Source organism: Eleutherodactylus coqui, chromosome 4 (genome assembly GCF_035609145.1).
Source record: "Eleutherodactylus coqui strain aEleCoq1 chromosome 4, aEleCoq1.hap1, whole genome shotgun sequence".
NCBI lineage: Eukaryota > Metazoa > Chordata > Amphibia > Anura > Eleutherodactylidae > Eleutherodactylus > Eleutherodactylus coqui.
Genome location: NC_089840.1, coordinates 4492915 through 4510201, shown reverse-complemented (window position 1 = coordinate 4510201; position 17287 = coordinate 4492915). Strand labels below are relative to the sequence as shown.

The 17287-nt window shown below is 52.7% G+C and overlaps 2 protein-coding genes across 2 annotated transcripts; one reads left to right on the top strand and one right to left on the bottom strand.

The window, feature by feature from the left end:
- Window positions 1-735: 735 nt before the first annotated feature.
- On the bottom strand, window positions 736-3118 carry LOC136625023 (dentin matrix acidic phosphoprotein 1-like). Its single transcript, XM_066598942.1, has 2 exons — window positions 3059-3118; window positions 736-2493 (listed from the first exon to the last, which is right to left on the bottom strand). Exons 1-2 carry the CDS (start codon window positions 3116-3118, stop codon window positions 736-738), a joined length of 1818 nt encoding a protein of 605 aa, XP_066455039.1.
- On the top strand, window positions 2255-9207 carry LOC136625044 (mediator of DNA damage checkpoint protein 1-like). Its single transcript, XM_066598975.1, has 2 exons — window positions 2255-5772; window positions 5860-9207. Exons 1-2 carry the CDS (start codon window positions 4857-4859, stop codon window positions 6891-6893), a joined length of 1950 nt encoding a protein of 649 aa, XP_066455072.1. The 5' UTR covers window positions 2255-4856; the 3' UTR covers window positions 6894-9207.
- The last annotated feature ends 8080 nt before the right edge of the window (window positions 9208-17287 follow it).

The following is a 17287-nucleotide window of genomic DNA, read 5'->3' as shown; positions in this document are numbered from 1 at the left end:
TCATTGAAGTGAATGGAGCAATGGTGCGCATGCGCGGCCAACTGCTACTATTTGCTATGGAACTGCGCCACGGCTGGGGTGTCTGCATGGCAGGTAAAACCTATTTTGAGACTATCCCTTTAATAGTGGAACGACCCTTTTAAAGAAGACTTCACAGTATTGAGCGCGGCTTCGTGAAATAGTTATAATCTCTAACGTAAAGAAAATTCTTCTCTGTTTCTTTGAAGGTTGAGCGACAGCCAATCTGGTATGTATTCTGGTATGGTGGGGCGAACGCAGGAAGGCCGGGGACTGATTGTCCTTACAGGTCTGAAACTATCGGACAAAATTCTGTCCTGGAACTTAAAGGGGAGGGGAAGTTCTTTGCTGCCCCTCCGATCTGCCAGTTTGGCCTTTGTTTTTGGCCGTCCCCCAATTTTCTAACTGCACTGTTCTGTGATTGGTCAGTGCTGATCACCTGTACAGCTCCAGCCAATCAGAGAGCAGGTATTGTACATTGGTAGTCTAACACTACCGACGCACTGTGGGGATTAGGTTGTCTGAAGATCATGTCAGCCATCATGGACAGTTGAAATTGGGAGCTGGAACGGCAGAGAACAACGATAGGTAATATACACCCCTCCCCCCACCAGTCCTGGGACAAAATTTTGTCTTTAAACCTGATGGTCGCGTTACGTCCCTGTAAACCTGTCGAACCATCTGACGGCAGCGCCGCCTGTCAACCTTTTATTTTTCTTATTCTAAAAAGCAGAAGTTAATTTTTGGCATCGCCATAAAAGAAAAAAAGTTGTCTCGGCGGCTGCGCTCTGCTCCTGGCCTCGCCGGCTGCGCTCTGTTCCTGGCCTCGCCGGCTGCGCTCTGCTCCTGGCCTCGCCGGCCGCGCTCTGCTCCTGGTCTCGGCGGCTGCGCTCTGCTCCTGGTCTCGCCGGCCGCGCTCTGCTCCTCGGTCTCGCCGGCCGCGCTCTGCTCCTCGGTCTCGCCGGCCGCGCTCTGCTCCTCGGTCTCGCCGGCCGCGCTCTGCTCCTCGGTCTCGCCGGCCGCGCTCTGCTCCTCGGTCTCGCCGGCCGCGCTCTGCTCCTCGGTCTCGCCGGCCGCGCTCTGCTCCTCGGTCTCGCCGGCCGCGCTCTGCTCCTCGGTCTCGCCGGCCGCGCTCTGCTCCTCGGTCTCGCCGGCCGCGCTCTGCTCCTCGGTCTCGCCGGCCGCGCTCTGCTCCTCGGTCTCGCCGGCCGCGCTCTGCTCCTCGGTCTCGCCGGCCGCGCTCTGCTCCTCGGTCTCGCCGGCCGCGCTCTGCTCCTCGGTCTCGCCGGCCGCGCTCTGCTCCTCGGTCTCGCCGGCCGCGCTCTGCTCCTCGGTCTCGCCGGCCGCGCTCTGCTCCTCGGTCTCGCCGGCCGCGCTCTGCTCCTCGGTCTCGCCGGCCGCGCTCTGCTCCTCGGTCTCGCCGGCCGCGCTCTGCTCCTCGGTCTCGCCGGCCGCGCTCTGCTCCTCGGTCTCGCCGGCCGCGCTCTGCTCCTCGGTCTCGCCGGCCGCGCTCTGCTCCTCGGTCTCGCCGGCCGCGCTCTGCTCCTCGGTCTCGCCGGCCGCGCTCTGCTCCTCGGTCTCGCCGGCCGCGCTCTGCTCCTCGGTCTCGCCGGCCGCGCTCTGCTCCTCGGTCTCGCCGGCCGCGCTCTGCTCCTCGGTCTCGCCGGCCGCGCTCTGCTCCTCGGTCTCGCCGGCCGCGCTCTGCTCCTCGGTCTCGCCGGCCGCGCTCTGCTCCTCGGTCTCGCCGGCCGCGCTCTGCTCCTCGGTCTCGCCGGCCGCGCTCTGCTCCTCGGTCTCGCCGGCCGCGCTCTGCTCCTCGGTCTCGCCGGCCGCGCTCTGCTCCTCGGTCTCGCCGGCCGCGCTCTGCTCCTCGGTCTCGCCGGCCGCGCTCTGCTCCTCGGTCTCGCCGGCCGCGCTCTGCTCCTCGGTCTCGCCGGCCGCGCTCTGCTCCTCGGTCTCGCCGGCCGCGCTCTGCTCCTCGGTCTCGCCGGCCGCGCTCTGCTCCTCGGTCTCGCCGGCCGCGCTCTGCTCCTCGGTCTCGCCGGCCGCGCTCTGCTCCTCGGTCTCGCCGGCCGCGCTCTGCTCCTCGGTCTCGCCGGCCGCGCTCTGCTCCTCGGTCTCGCCGGCCGCGCTCTGCTCCTCGGTCTCGCCGGCCGCGCTCTGCTCCTCGGTCTCGCCGGCCGCGCTCTGCTCCTCGGTCTCGCCGGCCGCGCTCTGCTCCTCGGTCTCGGCCCGCCGCGCTCTGCTCCTCGGTCTCGGCCGGCCGCGCTCTGCTCCTCGGTCTCGCCGGCCGCGCTCTGCTCCTCGGTCTCGCCGGCCGCGCTCTGCTCCTCGGTCTCGGCGGCTGCGCTCTGCTCCTCGGTCTCGCCGGCCGCGCTCTGCTCCTGGTCTCGCCGGCCGCGCTCTGCTCCTCGGTCTCGCCGGCCGCGCTCTGCTCCTCGGCCTCGCCGGCCGCGCTCTGCTCCTCGTGCGAGGCTTTGCTTCACATCATTCTGCTTTATGGTTTTCTATTTAATTTTAAGATCTAAATCTGAGCAGCCGACACTCAGCGTTTGTGTCTTGGTCGTTATCAGAGCGCTGCGGCTCCGGGGGGGGTTTTCTGGTGCTTTTCCCATCTTTCTTCTCTGTAGGATTTGAAAAATTGCTAAAAAATGCGTTTTGTTTTTTTTTAAAAAGCCACTGTGTGCTTGTAGCTCCGGCTGTTCTACACACTCATTGTCAGTAACATCCCCCCCTAGAAGGAGTGTGTGTGTGTGTGTGTGTGTGTGTGTGTGTATATGTATGTATGTGTATGTGTGTGTATGTGTGTGTGTGTATATATATATATATATATATAATATACACTCATTGTCAGTAACATCTCTAGAAGGAGTATATCAATCTACCAATTTGCGTGTGTCGAGTGAGTTGCATGCGGAGCTTCACGGCACTTGAGATGATGTCAGCCATTACCGGCTCTTATCTCCGCCCCCCCCTGATCACATGACAGTGACGTCATCATAGGTCCTTTACACATACACGGCTGGCGGTGCATACTGACCAACAACATTGAAGCATCGTCCGTCACCGCTATCTTCACATCTCCTGAACATGATATCATGTCATCTCCAGTGCCGCCAACATCGGTCCTTCATCTAATCGTCAAGCATTGTGTGTGACATGCATGTAGCAGAGCTGTGTGGTGCAGAAACACTGCTACTATAATTTCCTAATAATAATAACAGCCCTCCCAATCCAGGCAGTATTCAAGCTGTACGGCTCCTCTTCTGGATCCTGTCCTTGTTCCTTGCCCCGTTCCTCTTTGTGTGATTCGCTCCACCCAGTTCCTTGATTGGACTCCCTATTTAATCCTGGCCTAGAAGGAGTGTGTGTATATATAATGTCGCCCCACATTTGCTGTAACTGAGCCTCTAGATCATGTGAACTCGTAGGCTGTGGAAGTTTGTGTCCCAGTTGGTCCCATACAGATTATATTGGTGATAAATCTGGTGACCAGGCAGTTACGGAAGTGTGCCAATGTTGTGGGGGCTCCTGGGACCCCCTTGTGTGTGCGGCCGAGCATTATCCTGCTGGAAGCCGCCATGAGAGGAACACACGTGGCTGCAGGATGTCCTGAACATATCACTGAGCTGTCATTGTACCTCGTACCACCACTAGGGGGGACCGACTGTCGTATGCGATGGACCCCCAGACCATCACACCAGCAGGGGGCAGTGTTCCACTCCACAGCAAGGGCAGGATTGAGGCGCTCACCCCGAGGTCCCCAGACATGAACACGACCGCCCTCTGCTCCCAAACTAAACCTGGATTAATTACTGAAGACAAACCGGTTCCCCTCCGTAGCGTCCAGTTTTATTGTTCACAACACCACTGCAAACGGAGGTGATGGTGGGGGTCAGAGGCCGTACATGTAATGGGGGCGACGGTGGGTGTCAGAGGCCATACATGTAATGGGGGCGACGGTGGGTGTCAGAGGCCATACATGTAATGGGGGCGACGGTGGGTGTCAGAGGCCATACATGTAATGGGGGCGACGGTGGGTGTCAGAGGCCGTACATGTAATGGGGGCCACGGTGGGTGTCAGAGGCCGTACATGTAATGGGGGCCACGGTGGGTGTCAGAGGCCGTACATGTAATGGGGGCCACGGTGGGTGTCAGAGGCCGTACATGTAATGGGGGCCACGGTGGGTGTCAGAGGCCGTACATGTAATGGGGGCCACGGTGGGTGTCAGAGGCCGTACATGTAATGGGGGCCACGGTGGGTGTCAGAGGCCGTACATGTAATGGGGGCCACGGTGGGTGTCAGAGGCCGTACATGTAATGGGGGCCACGGTGGGTGTCAGAGGCCGTACATGTAATGGGGGCCACGGTGGGTGTCAGAGGCCGTACATGTAATGGGGGCCACGGTGGGTGTCAGAGGCCGTACATGTAATGGGGGCCACGGTGGGTGTCAGAGGCCGTACATGTAATGGGGGCCACGGTGGGTGTCAGAGGCCGTACATGTAATGGGGGCCACGGTGGGTGTCAGAGGCCGTACATGTAATGGGGGCCACGGTGGGTGTCAGAGGCCGTACATGTAATGGGGGCCACGGTGGGTGTCAGAGGCCGTACATGTAATGGGGGCCACGGTGGGTGTCAGAGGCCGTACATGTAATGGGGGCCACGGTGGGTGTCAGAGGCCGTACATGTAATGGGGGCCACGGTGGGTGTCAGAGGCCGTACATGTAATGGGGGCCACGGTGGGTGTCAGAGGCCGTACATGTAATGGGGGCGACGGTGGGGGTCAGAGGCCGTACATGTAATGGGGGCGACGGTGGGGGTCAGAGGCCGTACATGTAATGGGGGCCGTGACACCAAATGTCCTTCAGCCAAGTGCCTGGAAATGGTTCCAACAGACACTGGGGTGTAACGATGGCACCCCCTGTCTCTGGATTGCGGATCACAAAACAGTTGGAGCTGCCAGTGCTTGTCGGATGATCAAACGCTCCTCTCTACCGGTGGTCTGTAGGGGGTGTCCTGAGCCCGGTCACCTTGTGTGCCCCCATTCACTGGTCCGAACACCTCCTAACAGTCTGGTCAGATGCTCCTCTCTACTGGTAGTCTGTAGGGGGTGTCCTGAGCCCGGTCACCTTGTGTGCCCCCATCCACTGGTCCCAACACCTCCTAACAGTCTGGTCAGACACTCCTCTCTACTGGTGATCTGTAGGGGGTGTCCTGAGCCCGGTCACCTTGTGTGCCCCCATTCACTGGTCCGAACACCTCCGAACAGTCTGGTCAGACACTCCTCTCTACTGGTGGTCTGTAGGGGGCATCCTGAGCCCGCTCACCTTGTGTGCCCCCATACACTGGTCCCAACACCTTCCAACAATCTGGTCAGACGCTCCTCACTGCTGGTGGTCTGTAGGGGGCGTCCTGAGCCCGGTCACCTTGTGTGCCCTCATCCACTGGTCCCAACACCTCCTAACAGTCTGGTCAGATGCTCCTCTCTACTGCTGGTCTGTAGGGGGAGTCCTGAGCCCTGTCACCTTGTGTGCCCCCATCCACTGGTCCCAACACCTTCTAACAGTCTGATCAGACGCTCCTCTCTACTAGTGGTCTGTAGGGGGCGTCCTGAGCCCGGTCACCTTGTGTGCCCCCCTCCACTGGTCCCAACACCTCCTAACAGTCTGGTCAGATACTCCTATTTACTGGTGGTCTATCGGAGGCGTCCTGAGCCCGGTCACCTTGTGTGCCCCCATCCACTGGTCCGAACACCTCCTAACAGTCTGGTCAGACACTCCTCTCTACTGGTGGTCTGTAGGGGGCACCCTGAGCCCGGTCACCTTGTGTGCCCCCGAACACCTCTGAACAGTCTGGTCAGATGCTCCTCTCTACTGGTAGTCTGTAGGGGGCGTCCTGAGCCCGGTCAGCTTGTGTGCCCCCATCCACTGGTCCGAACACCTCCTAACAGTCTGGTCAGACACTCCTCTCTACTGGTGGTCTGTAGGGGGCACCCTGAGCCCGGTCACCTTGTGTGCCCCCATACACTGGTCCGAACACCTCTGAACAGTCTGGTCAGATGCTCCTCTCTACTGGTAGTCTGTAGGGGGTGTCCTGAGCCCGGTCACCTTGTGTGCCCCCATCCACTGGTCCCAACACCTCCTAACAGTCTGGTCAGACACTCCTCTCTACTGGTGGTCTGTAGGGGGCGTCCTGAGCCCGGTCACCTTGTGTGCCCCCATACACTGGTCCCAACACCTTCCAACAATCTGGTCAGACACTCCTCTCTACTGGTGGTCTGTAGGGGGCGTCCTGAGCCCAGTCACCTTGTATGCCCCCATCCACTGGTCCCAACACCTCCTAACAGTCTGGTCAGACGCTCATCTCTACTGGTGGTCTGTAGGGACGTCCTGAGCCCTGTCACCTTGTATGCCCCCATCCACTGGTTCCAACACCTAACAGTCTGGTCAGACGCTCCTCTCTACTGGTGGTCTGTAGGGGGCGTCCTGAGGCCGGTCACCTTGTGTGCCCTCATCCACTGCTCCCAACACCTAACAGTCTGGTCAGACGCTCCTCTCTACTGGTGGTCTGTAGGGGGCGTTCTGAGCCCTGTCACCTTGTGTCCCCCCATCCACTGGTCCCAACATCTCCTAACTGTCTGGTCAGATGATCCTCTCTACTGGTGGTCTGTAGGGGGCGTCCTGAGGCCGGTCACCTTGTGTGCCCCCATCCACTGGTCCCAACATCTCCTAACAGTCTGGTCAGATGATCCTCTCTACTGGTGGTCTGTAGGGGGCGTCCTGAGCCCGGTCACCTTGTGTCCCCCCATCCACTGGTCCCAACACCTCCTAACAGTCTGGTCAGAACGGCCGGTGGGGGACAATTCATGGATATGACCATCCTGCTTCTCACATCCCAATAATGCGCCCCCCTCTGGTAACGGGGTGAAATCTCTTCTCTGCGTCGTAGAGGCGTCTAGTGGCCAACAAGCTCTACAAGTGGAAGAAGAGGTCACTACACACAAGGAGCCTCCGAGAGCCTCTTATAGGCCAAGAGGGGAACCACTTTTAGGGCCTCCGGTGACAAGACCGTTATTCTACATACAGAATAGAAGTTGTGGCCTTTGTCAAATGTTGCTTCTTCAATGAACTTGGAGAAATAAAAGAAATAACTTTTTGCACCATATCTGCTGCAGCACTTCTTCATGTGGATCTTTGGGCCTCGTGGTTCAGGTTCCGTGAAGTGGCGCTGCATATCGCGATTTCATTTCCTCAGTCCGGTCGATGGATTTTGCGTGCTGCTGGTATAACTTCTTTTCTGAATTGAAGGCCTTTCATCTAATCAGCACAACTCTCATCATTCACATATCTGCTTAGATGGAACCGCATGCCGGGTGTTACAGCAAAATGACAACTACTTCTGGGGGCGCAGGAGGGTTTTTGACAAAGAGTGTACAAGCATCTTAAACGCTACTATAAGAGTAGATATAGAAGAATGACGTGTATACAGATCCTAGTCACCTGAATGGGAATCGTGTACAGATCAGCCCCCTAGTGGTGGGAAGAAGCAAACAAGGACAGATGTAGCAAACATTAACTTGACATTTACTTCGTTCTAACCACACAATGTACCACAGTGCTGCAAATCAAGTTATTGTCATGCGCCAGTCTTGTTAGCGATTGCTACATCTGTATGTCTTGAAGAGCGCTGCGGGTGTGAAGGACAGACAGCCTGACCAAGAGAATGCTGGAAATCGCTCTAGACGGCTTCACATGGGTGCATTTATGTGCCCATAATATGGACGATCGTCCCCGCCTGACCGCGGGTCTACTGAGCCAATCAGAGGGGTCTCTGACTCTTGAGTTTGGTCAGTAGAACTGCGATCCCGATTATGCGTCCGTAATACGCTTGCGTGAAACCGTCCTCCTGCTGGTTTCTTGGCGGTTGCAGGAGTGGCGCTGCCGCTGCCCAGTCTGTTGTAAGTTGCCTTTTATGTGGTCGACTTACTGATGCTTCTGTTTTAGAAGTTCTCCGCCTTTCCAATCACATAGCGGTTTCCCGCAGTCAGTGTGCTGCTCCATCCATAACAAGGCCGCATACCGCGAGATACGTGAGAGCGAGCCGCTGCAGTGAAACCGCTGAGCACACCCTTCTTTCCTGCCTGTCCGCACTGGCAGTCATTAGAGGTAGCGGACGGCCATCTTTTACCACGCGGCCCGCCATGTTTGGCCATATTATGGACGGAGCGGTGCGCTATGCTAACCAGGGGGGCGTGGCTTCATGAATTAGGGAAACGGAGGGGAACTTGTAAAAGGGAGGTATTAGTAAGGCCTTACTTACGCAGCCGGTAGCGAGTTGGAGTCCATCTCGCATCGCACTCCATCCGATGCCACGCATTGCAAGTCCTACGTGTGAATCGCATGAAAATACGACCTACTGCGGTTTTCCGTCTCGCACTAGTGGTGAAAATAAAGCGTGTAAATGAACCCACTGAGCACAATGGATCAATGCGATGCGTGAGTTCTGGTAATTGCGCAAACGCACAGTACTCGCCTGATTTTCATGCCTGCGTAAATAAGCCCTTAAAGTGCACCTTGTTGGCCCAGACTGCCTGCCCCTTTAAGAGATTCTTCATTGACCGAGTGACTGCAGGGTTTCGTTGGTTTTCCTATAAGTTGTGGCTTCTGCTGTTTTATTCTATAACCTGTAGAGGGCGACACTTTGTTTTTCATTTTCGTTACATCCGTATATATTCTAACGCTGCTTTGTGCGTTGTTGCTGTTTGCACCTCGTTGGGAGTCTAAACATTATAAGATGTTTGTAGCTGTGATGACGACTCCTTATTTTAGTATTATTCGGCTCTCGGACAAGATGAAGAGAAATAAATGCCGCACACCGATCCGTCATAACATGAACCACCCGCCTAATACTGCATGACCCCCCCCCCCCCCCCCCCCCCCCTGACCACCGCAAGCCCTCTGGGGTCCATCGCAGTAAGCCGGGAGCAGAGGGATCAGTCGCTGCCTGATTGATCCCGCTCCGTGACGGGCGCCACTTCATAGTATTCAGGTGGTTTTAATGTTCTGGCAGATCGCTGTATTTTTTTTTTTCTTTGGGGAGAAAACCCCCTTACAGCAAGTTGTGACCCTCTGAGGGACCTTTTATGCATTTACTTTTTTATTAATAAAGATAATTTGATTATAATGTAAATTGTCTTCTGGCTCCTAAATTGGTCGTCTTCTGTGATGAATTCTATGCCACAGGCAGAGTAAGACGCCTCTGACTTTCCTTCTCCGACCCGCAGAGTAAGACGTCTCTGACTTTCCTTCTCCGACCAACAGAGTAAGACGCCTCTGACTTTCCTTCTCCCACCCACAGAGTAAGACACCCACTGACCCACTGACTTTTCTTTTTTCCGACCCGCAGAGTAAGACGCCCTCTGACTTTTCTCTTCCGACCCGCAGAGTAAGACGCCCTCTGACTTTCTTTCTCCGACCCGCAGAGTAAGACGCCCTCTGACTTTTCTCTTCCGACCCGCAGAGTAAGACGCCCTCTGACTTTCTTTCTCCGACCCACAGAGTAAGACGCCCTCTGACTTTTCTTTTCCGACCCGCAGAGTAAGATGCCCTCTGACTTTCTTTCTCCGACCTGCAGAGTAAGACGTCTCTGACTTTCCTTCTCCGACTAGCAGAGTAAGACGTCTGACTTTCCTTCTTCGACTAGCAGAGTAAGACTCCTCTGACTTTCCTTCTCCGACCCACAGAGTAAGACACCCACTGACTTTTCTTTTTTCCGACCCGCAGAGTAAGACGCCCTCTGACTTTTCTCTTCCGACCCGCAGAGTAAGACGCCCTCTGACTTTCTTTCTCCGACCCGCAGAGTAAGACGCCCTCTGACTTTCTTTCTCCGACCCGCAGAGTAAGACGCCCTCTGACTTTCTTTCTCCGACCCGCAGAGTAAGACGCCCTCTGACTTTCTTTCTCCGACCCGCAGAGTAAGACGCCCTCTGACTTTCTTTCTCCGACCCGCAGAGTAAGACGCCCTCTGACTTTCTTTCTCCGACCCGCAGAGTAAGACGCCCTCTGACTTTCTTTCTCCGACCCGCAGAGTAAGACGCCCTCTGACTTTCTTTCTCCGACCCGCAGAGTAAGACGCCCTCTGACTTTCTTTCTCCGACCCGCAGAGTAAGACGCCCTCTGACTTTCTTTCTCCGACCCGCAGAGTAAGACGCCCTCTGACTTTCTTTCTCCGACCCGCAGAGTAAGACGCCCTCTGACTTTCTTTCTCCGACCCGCAGAGTAAGACGCCCTCTGACTTTCTTTCTCCGACCCGCAGAGTAAGACGCCCTCTGACTTTCTTTCTCCGACCCGCAGAGTAAGACGCCCTCTGACTTTCTTTCTCCGACCCGCAGAGTAAGACGCCCTCTGACTTTCTTTCTCCGACCCGCAGAGTAAGACGCCCTCTGACTTTCTTTCTCCGACCCGCAGAGTAAGACGCCCTCTGACTTTCTTTCTCCGACCCGCAGAGTAAAACGCCCTCTGACTTTCTTTCTCCGACCCGCAGAGTAAGACGCCCCCTGACTTCCTTTCTTTGACCCGCAGAGTAAGACGCCCTCTGACTTTCTTTCTCTGCCCTACTCTTATGCCTTGGAAACCTGAATCCAGAACTCAGCTGTAACAAGAAACCAGCGCTGTCATCTAAAGTTTCTCCAATAGTCCTGCAGACAGTTGAAGGATAACACTCTGGCTACTTGCAGCCACCACTAGGGGGAGCTCAGAAGACTGCTGCATACTGTGCTGTTATTGCTTTATCATCTCCTGTAAACACCCCCTAGTGGAAAAACATCAGAATCGCTTCATGTAAGGAAGTTTTCTGTCCTATTTTCAGCTGATGACTGATCCTCTAGGTAGATCATTAATAGCTGATGGATGGGGGTCCAACACTTGGGATTCCCGTCTATCAGTTGATCATCTGGCCCACTGTACAGCAGGCCGGACGCAGTCAGTGGACAGGGGAGGAAGTAGGAGCGCCGGCTTCACTCCCGTGAAATCAATGAGAGCGCTGCACTGCTATTCCAGTTCTCGCTCGTGTTACTGATGAACAGGATTTAATGAACTCAGAAAGAGGAGAGGAAGAATCCAATGGCTGGATGTTCTTAAGGACAGAAATGTCCAAGAAGGTTGGGAAATATTGTGAAATGAGATTCTCAAAGCACAATCGTTACCAATCCCTAAAAGAAGGAAGAATGGGAAGCATTTAAAGAGACCCGGATGGATGAACACAGAACTTGTACACATGTTATAGAGGAAGAAAGATATGTTTATCGAATGGAAAGAGGGGGAATATCTAAAGAAGAATATAATGGGGTCTGCAGAAACTGTAGGGCAAGTGTCAGACAAGCTAAAGCTGATAATGAATTGAGGCTTGTAAAAGAGGTCAGAAGCAATAAAAAAGGATTTGGGGGTCAAAAGCAAAACATGCTATTGGATGCTTACAGGATGAAAATGGTGAATTGGTTAAGAATGATGTGGAGAAGGACGAACTTTTACATTTCTATTTTGTATCTGTTTTCTCTCAGAAAGTGGATGGAACATCAGCTGATCTGCCATGTGCTATTGGGGAATAAAAGAATGCGGGCTATCTGTAAGCAGAGAGATGGTGAGGGAACACTTCGCTAACTTACATGAATTCACATCTCAAGGTCAAGATGAATTACATCCTAGGATACTAAAGGAGGCAGCAGAGGTAATTACTGAGCCACTCACCATAATCTGTGAAAATTCCTAGAGAACAGTTCAAATTGTATCTATCTTCAAAAAAGGGAAGAAGGTGGATCCAGGAAACTACAGGCCTGTGAGCCTGACTTCTATATGAGGAAAGATCTTTGAACAAATTAATAAACAGCATGTATGCAAGTACTTGGATAAAATATAGTAATTAACCAGAGCCAGCATGGGTTTGTAACACACAAGTCATGCCAGACAAATCTAATCTTCTATGAAAGGATCACTGACTGGGTTGATCAGAGAAATGCGGTGGATATAGTATATCTTGACTTTAGTAAAGCATTTGACAAAGTATCTCATACCAGACTTATTGAAAAAATGACCAAATCTGGGATTGACAAGACAACTGTTAGGTGGATTCACAACTGGCTGAGTGATCGTACTCAAAGAGTGGTCATAAATGGCTGCACATCCAAGTGGAAGAATGTATCAAGTGGGGACCACAAGGCTCTGTCCTGGGCCCAGTGTTGGTCAACATTGTTATAAATGATCAGGAGGAGGGAATTGTGGGAAACTGATCAAATGTGCCGACGACACAAAGCTAGGAGGGATAGCTAACACTAAGGAAGAGAGAGAGAGAGGATTCAAAAAGATCTAGAAAAGCTTGCACAGTGGGCAGCGACTAACAGAATGGTATTTAACAAGGAGGGATGCAAAGTCCTACATCTGGGTGAGAAAAATGAAGAAAGCACATACAGAATGTGAGGAATTGGGCTAAGCAGCAGCACATGTGAGAAAGACTTGGGTATACTAATAGATCACAGACTGAACATGCATCAACAATGTGATGCAGCAGTCAAAAAGGCAAACACAATTCTGGGATGTATTAAGAGAAGCATAGATTCTAGATCACATGAGGTCATTATCCCGCTCTACTCTTCCTTAGTCAGACCTCATCTGGAATACTGGGTCCAGTTCTGGGCATCCCACTTTATAAGAGACATAGACAAACTGGAGCAAGTTCAGAGAAGAGTCACCAAGATGGTGAGCGGTCTGCAAATCATGTCCTATGAGGAACGGTTAAAGGATCTGGGAATGTTTAGCAGAAGAGAAGGCTGAGAGGAGACTTAATAGCCGTCTACAAATATCTGAAGGGCTGTCACAGTGCAGAGGGATCAGCCCTATTCTCATCTGCACAAGGAAAGACTAGAAGCAATGGAATGAAACTGAAAGGGAGGAGACACAGATTAGATATTAGACAGTGAGGGGGATCAATGAGTGGAACAGGTTGCCACAGGGGGGGGGGAGTTCTGCTTCACTGGAAGTGTTCAAACAAAGGCTGGACAAATATCTGTCTGGGATGATTTAGTGATCCTGCACTGAGCAGGGGGTTGGACCTGATGACCCTGGAGGTCCCTTCCAACTCTACCATTCTATGATACTGACATCCTGTCCTGGGCGGGAAGTAAAATAGCAGCATGCGCGCTGTCATTGATTTCACTGGATATGAAGTTGGTGTTCCCACTTCCTGTCTAGTGAGCTACACTGGACAAAGTGCCACACGATCAGCTGATGAATGGGGAATCCCAAGTGGCGGACCCCCACCTAACAACTACTGATTACCTATCCAGAGAATAGATCATCACAAAAGGGCAGCTTCAAACCTGCCAGATTTGTCTGTTGCAAGAGATGCACAAATCTTGTATGAATAAAATTGCGGCGTGTCCGATCTCTGGGCGCGCTCTCGCACTGCATCTCCCATTGTTTACAATGGGGCTGGTGGCAGCATCATACCACATGCTAGGTGCACACATTGCGATACGATGCAAGGTTTCCCCATTGAAAACAATGGCAGACACTCCGCGATCCGCGGCTGATTGCTATTTCCCCGAAGTGATATTGCATGTTGGTGAGCGCGATATCGGTGTCGTGTCTCCTTAAGCATGTCTGTGCATTCTCTTCTGGCTTGGTTTCCTGTTCCCAATCATTGATAAGCCTTGTTATAAGTCACTTTGATGTGAAGGAATGCTGCCCTCCAACAGGTGGCGCTGTAGAGGTATTCCATCTTTCTTATCGGCTGTGATTCACGGCCCAATATCTCACTCTCCTGTGTGAACTTAAAGTTTAAGAGATTAGAAAAGTGTTCTTTTTTTTCTGCGCTCTCCCAGAAACAGCACCATGCTTCACCATATGGCGGTGTTTGGTACAGCAGCTTGGCTCCGTGGGTGACCTCCGCCCTGCTAGACACGTCTAGTACACTGGGCAAATGCAAAAAAGTGCAACTGTAACAATCGGGGTCAGAACATCAGAGATGGCACAGATGTCCATGTTCTCTCCGATATTCGCGCAGCCCCCCGCTGCCATGTGCTGTTCTTGTCCGAGAACGGGACAGGCTGCCATTTTATTTTCACCTGGACAATCAGTCCCTGTAAATAACCTCACTGGCTTGTGGATCTGTGAAATACGTGGACGGCACACAAATGTGAATGGTATCCATGTGTATTGGGCCTTTTACAATGAACCTGTCCCATCCCATAAGCACCAAAAACTACGTTATGGCGCTGATCGTACAGGGAATGTGCAGTCCGAGGGGGCCGTCCGATACGTTCCTAGCTCCCCGGCTGTCAGCGGGACTCTTCAGCCCCTGACCCACACACTTCTCTATGGGAGTGCGTACACAGCCTGAAGAAGAGCAGCAGCTTCCAGGGGTGACGGCGAGGGAGCGGGGAGCCCAGGAAGTAGTACGGCCCTAGGCTTGTTGTATTTTTCATTGGTTCAAAAAGTTTCTAAATTGAGTGAATTTTAAAAAACTGAATTCCACCCACTTTGGTGGTCTTGTTCCTGCAGTGTAGACGCTCCAGCACAAATGACCTGATAACATTAACTCTGCGGATCGCTGCCGTTACGATGAGACGTTATTTGTATGAGGGTTTGTTTTTATGGAACGTTCTGTACTTTCTCTTGGTGCCACATTGAAGCACATGTGACTTTAGCATCACTTTTTATGACCTTTTTACTTGCAGACGGGGCGACCATAAGTGCAGTTGTGGTGCCGCGTATATCGCTCACCGTGTGGGGTGAATAATGCGTTACTTATAGATCGGGATTCTACAGTTTTTCCGTCACTCCCGCTCCCCTCAATAGGCGTTCTGGGGACCGCCTCACATCGCTGACACGGACCGACTCCGTTACACTGATTGACAGATTTTCTTTTTGGACCAGAGTGCACAAGTCTGTATCATGGAAGCCGCGACGTCACTTTCTATGTCTTCACTTATATTGTTTGGCTAATTAAAAATGTCATTAAAATAAACGTCCCTCCGCTGAAGTTGCTGTAATTCTTTTTGAAGACGGACTTGAAGTACGGCGCTCCGTCTGCATACGATATTAGTTCGCGCAGGGATGAGCGCTGCGTGCTGAAAGTATCATTTGTTGAAGCCAGAACTGTATGGAAAACTGGTACTAAAGCCCAACCAACAGTAACAGAAAATGGGGATACCCAATACAGATGGAGCCGGTCCCTGCATATAGCAGAGGGGACAGCAGCCTCTACAGGGTCTGGACAGAACACAGTGCAGCCGGCACCACCTGATGTGCAGAGGAGCTGCTCATGACATGTAGTACTGCAGTGTACTGTAGAGAGGCGCTACTAGAGAGCCAATCAGAGTATACACCGGTGCAATGTCTTCACTGTTTGGCTGCATCTTCCATTAAAGTGCATGTACTGCAGATCCGGGCTGCTTGTGCCTTGTAGGGCGAGTCTAGCTTCATGTTACAATCTCATGGAAAAGCCAATGTGTGCTGAAATACTGTATCCCGAGGGGTCGTTGTCTGCATGAAGAAAAGCAGCTGATACAAGTAAGAGGTAATCAAACAGCATGGGAAAATAAAACGCAGTACGTGCAGCGCGGACAAAGATGGGGAGAAGCCAAGATCACCGACTCTTGTAACAGAGCATGGAAGGCCAAAAAAAGACACATGTCCATCCAGTTCAGCCTATTACCACCCCAATGTTGATCCAGAGGAAGGCTAAAAAATAACAATGAGGTAGAAGCCAATTTTCCCCACTTAAGGAAAAAACACGCGCATGTAGCAGAGCTCTGTGTATGTCACAAATACAGCTCTACTACGTACGTGCATCACAAACAGCTCTGATAGATGCCCACGTCTCACACACATACACACACACACACAGCTCTGTTTCATGCATGCATCACACACAGGTCTGCTACATGAGCTCGTTACACACACCCCGCTCTGCTACATGCTCTCATCACATACACAGCTCTGCTACTTGCATCCATTATACATACACAGCTATGCTACATGCATGTGTCACATACAACTTTGCTACATGCGCACGTAATACACAGAGCTCCGCTACATACGCGCATCACACACCAATGGCGCTCTGCTACATGTGCACATCACACAGCACTGCTTCCTGTGTCCATTACACACACAGCTGTACTACGTGCGTGTCACACACAGCTCTCCTACGTGTGCACATCACACAGCACTGATACATGCACGCGTCACACACACCTCTGCTAAATGCGTGCATCACATACACAGCTCCGCTACATGCGCTCTTTCTACACACAGCTCTGCTACTTGCATCTGTCACAGACACAGAGCTCTGTTACATGCATGTGTCACACAGCTCTGCTACATGCACGGATCACACACCACTCTGCTGTATGTGCATGTAATACAGACATAGCTCTACTACTAGTGCGTGTCACAGACACAAAGCTCTGCTACCTAGGCATGTCACACACACAGCTCTGCTACCTACAGACATCACACACATCTCTGTTACCTGCACGCGTCACAAGCAGAGCTCTACTACATGCATGCATCACAGACACACATCTATGCTACCTGTGCTCATGACACACAGCTCTGTCACATGGGCACATCACACACACACAGTACTCAACTACATGCACACGTCACACACACCAACAGGGCTTTGTTATATATGCATGTCACACAAACACAGCTCTGCAACATGCGCGTGTCACACAAAGCTCAACTATATAAGCACATCACACAGAGAGCTCTGCTACATGCGCACGTCACACACACAGCTCTGCTATATGCTTTTGTATCAGAATGGTCTGCCATTTATATCCACTTTGTGTGGGAGTATACACCAAGCAGCCACCCCCCTCTATATTAAGAGGCAGTGTGAGTGGCTGTCTCATAGGTGTCCCTCACAGGTGTAATTAGCTCCCTCATTTTGGTAGTCTGCTACCTGCATTGTGAGAGGATGCAGCAATCTGGCCTCCTTAGTCAGTGAGTATATGGCCGTTTTTTGTGATTGTTTTTATATTTCCCCTTCTGTGACGTATATATGTGTATAACACAGCTACTACATTTGTGCATAACACAGAGCTTTGTCACATGCATGCATCACACAACTCTGCTACCTACTCGCCTTACACACAGCTCTCCTACATATGTGCCTCACAAATACAGCTCTCCAACTTGTGCACGTCACACACAGCTCTGCTACCTGCGCGCATCACACACAGCTCTGCTACCTGCGTGCGTCACAC

Excerpts from the sequence above, each read along its gene's own strand:
- LOC136625023 (XM_066598942.1), bottom strand. The coding sequence starts at position 3,118 with ATGATATCATGTTCAGGAGATGTGAAGATAGCGGTGACGGACGATGCT. Across the intron at positions 2,494-3,058 it reads ACGATGCTTCAATGTTGTTG|CCTCGCACGAGGAGCAGAGC; the intron begins GTCAGTATGCAC and ends TGTGAAGCAAAG.
- LOC136625044 (XM_066598975.1), top strand. The coding sequence starts at position 4,857 with ATGGGGGCCGTGACACCAAATGTCCTTCAGCCAAGTGCCTGGAAATGG. Across the intron at positions 5,773-5,859 it reads CCATCCACTGGTCCGAACAC|CTCTGAACAGTCTGGTCAGA; the intron begins CTCCTAACAGTC and ends GCCCCCGAACAC.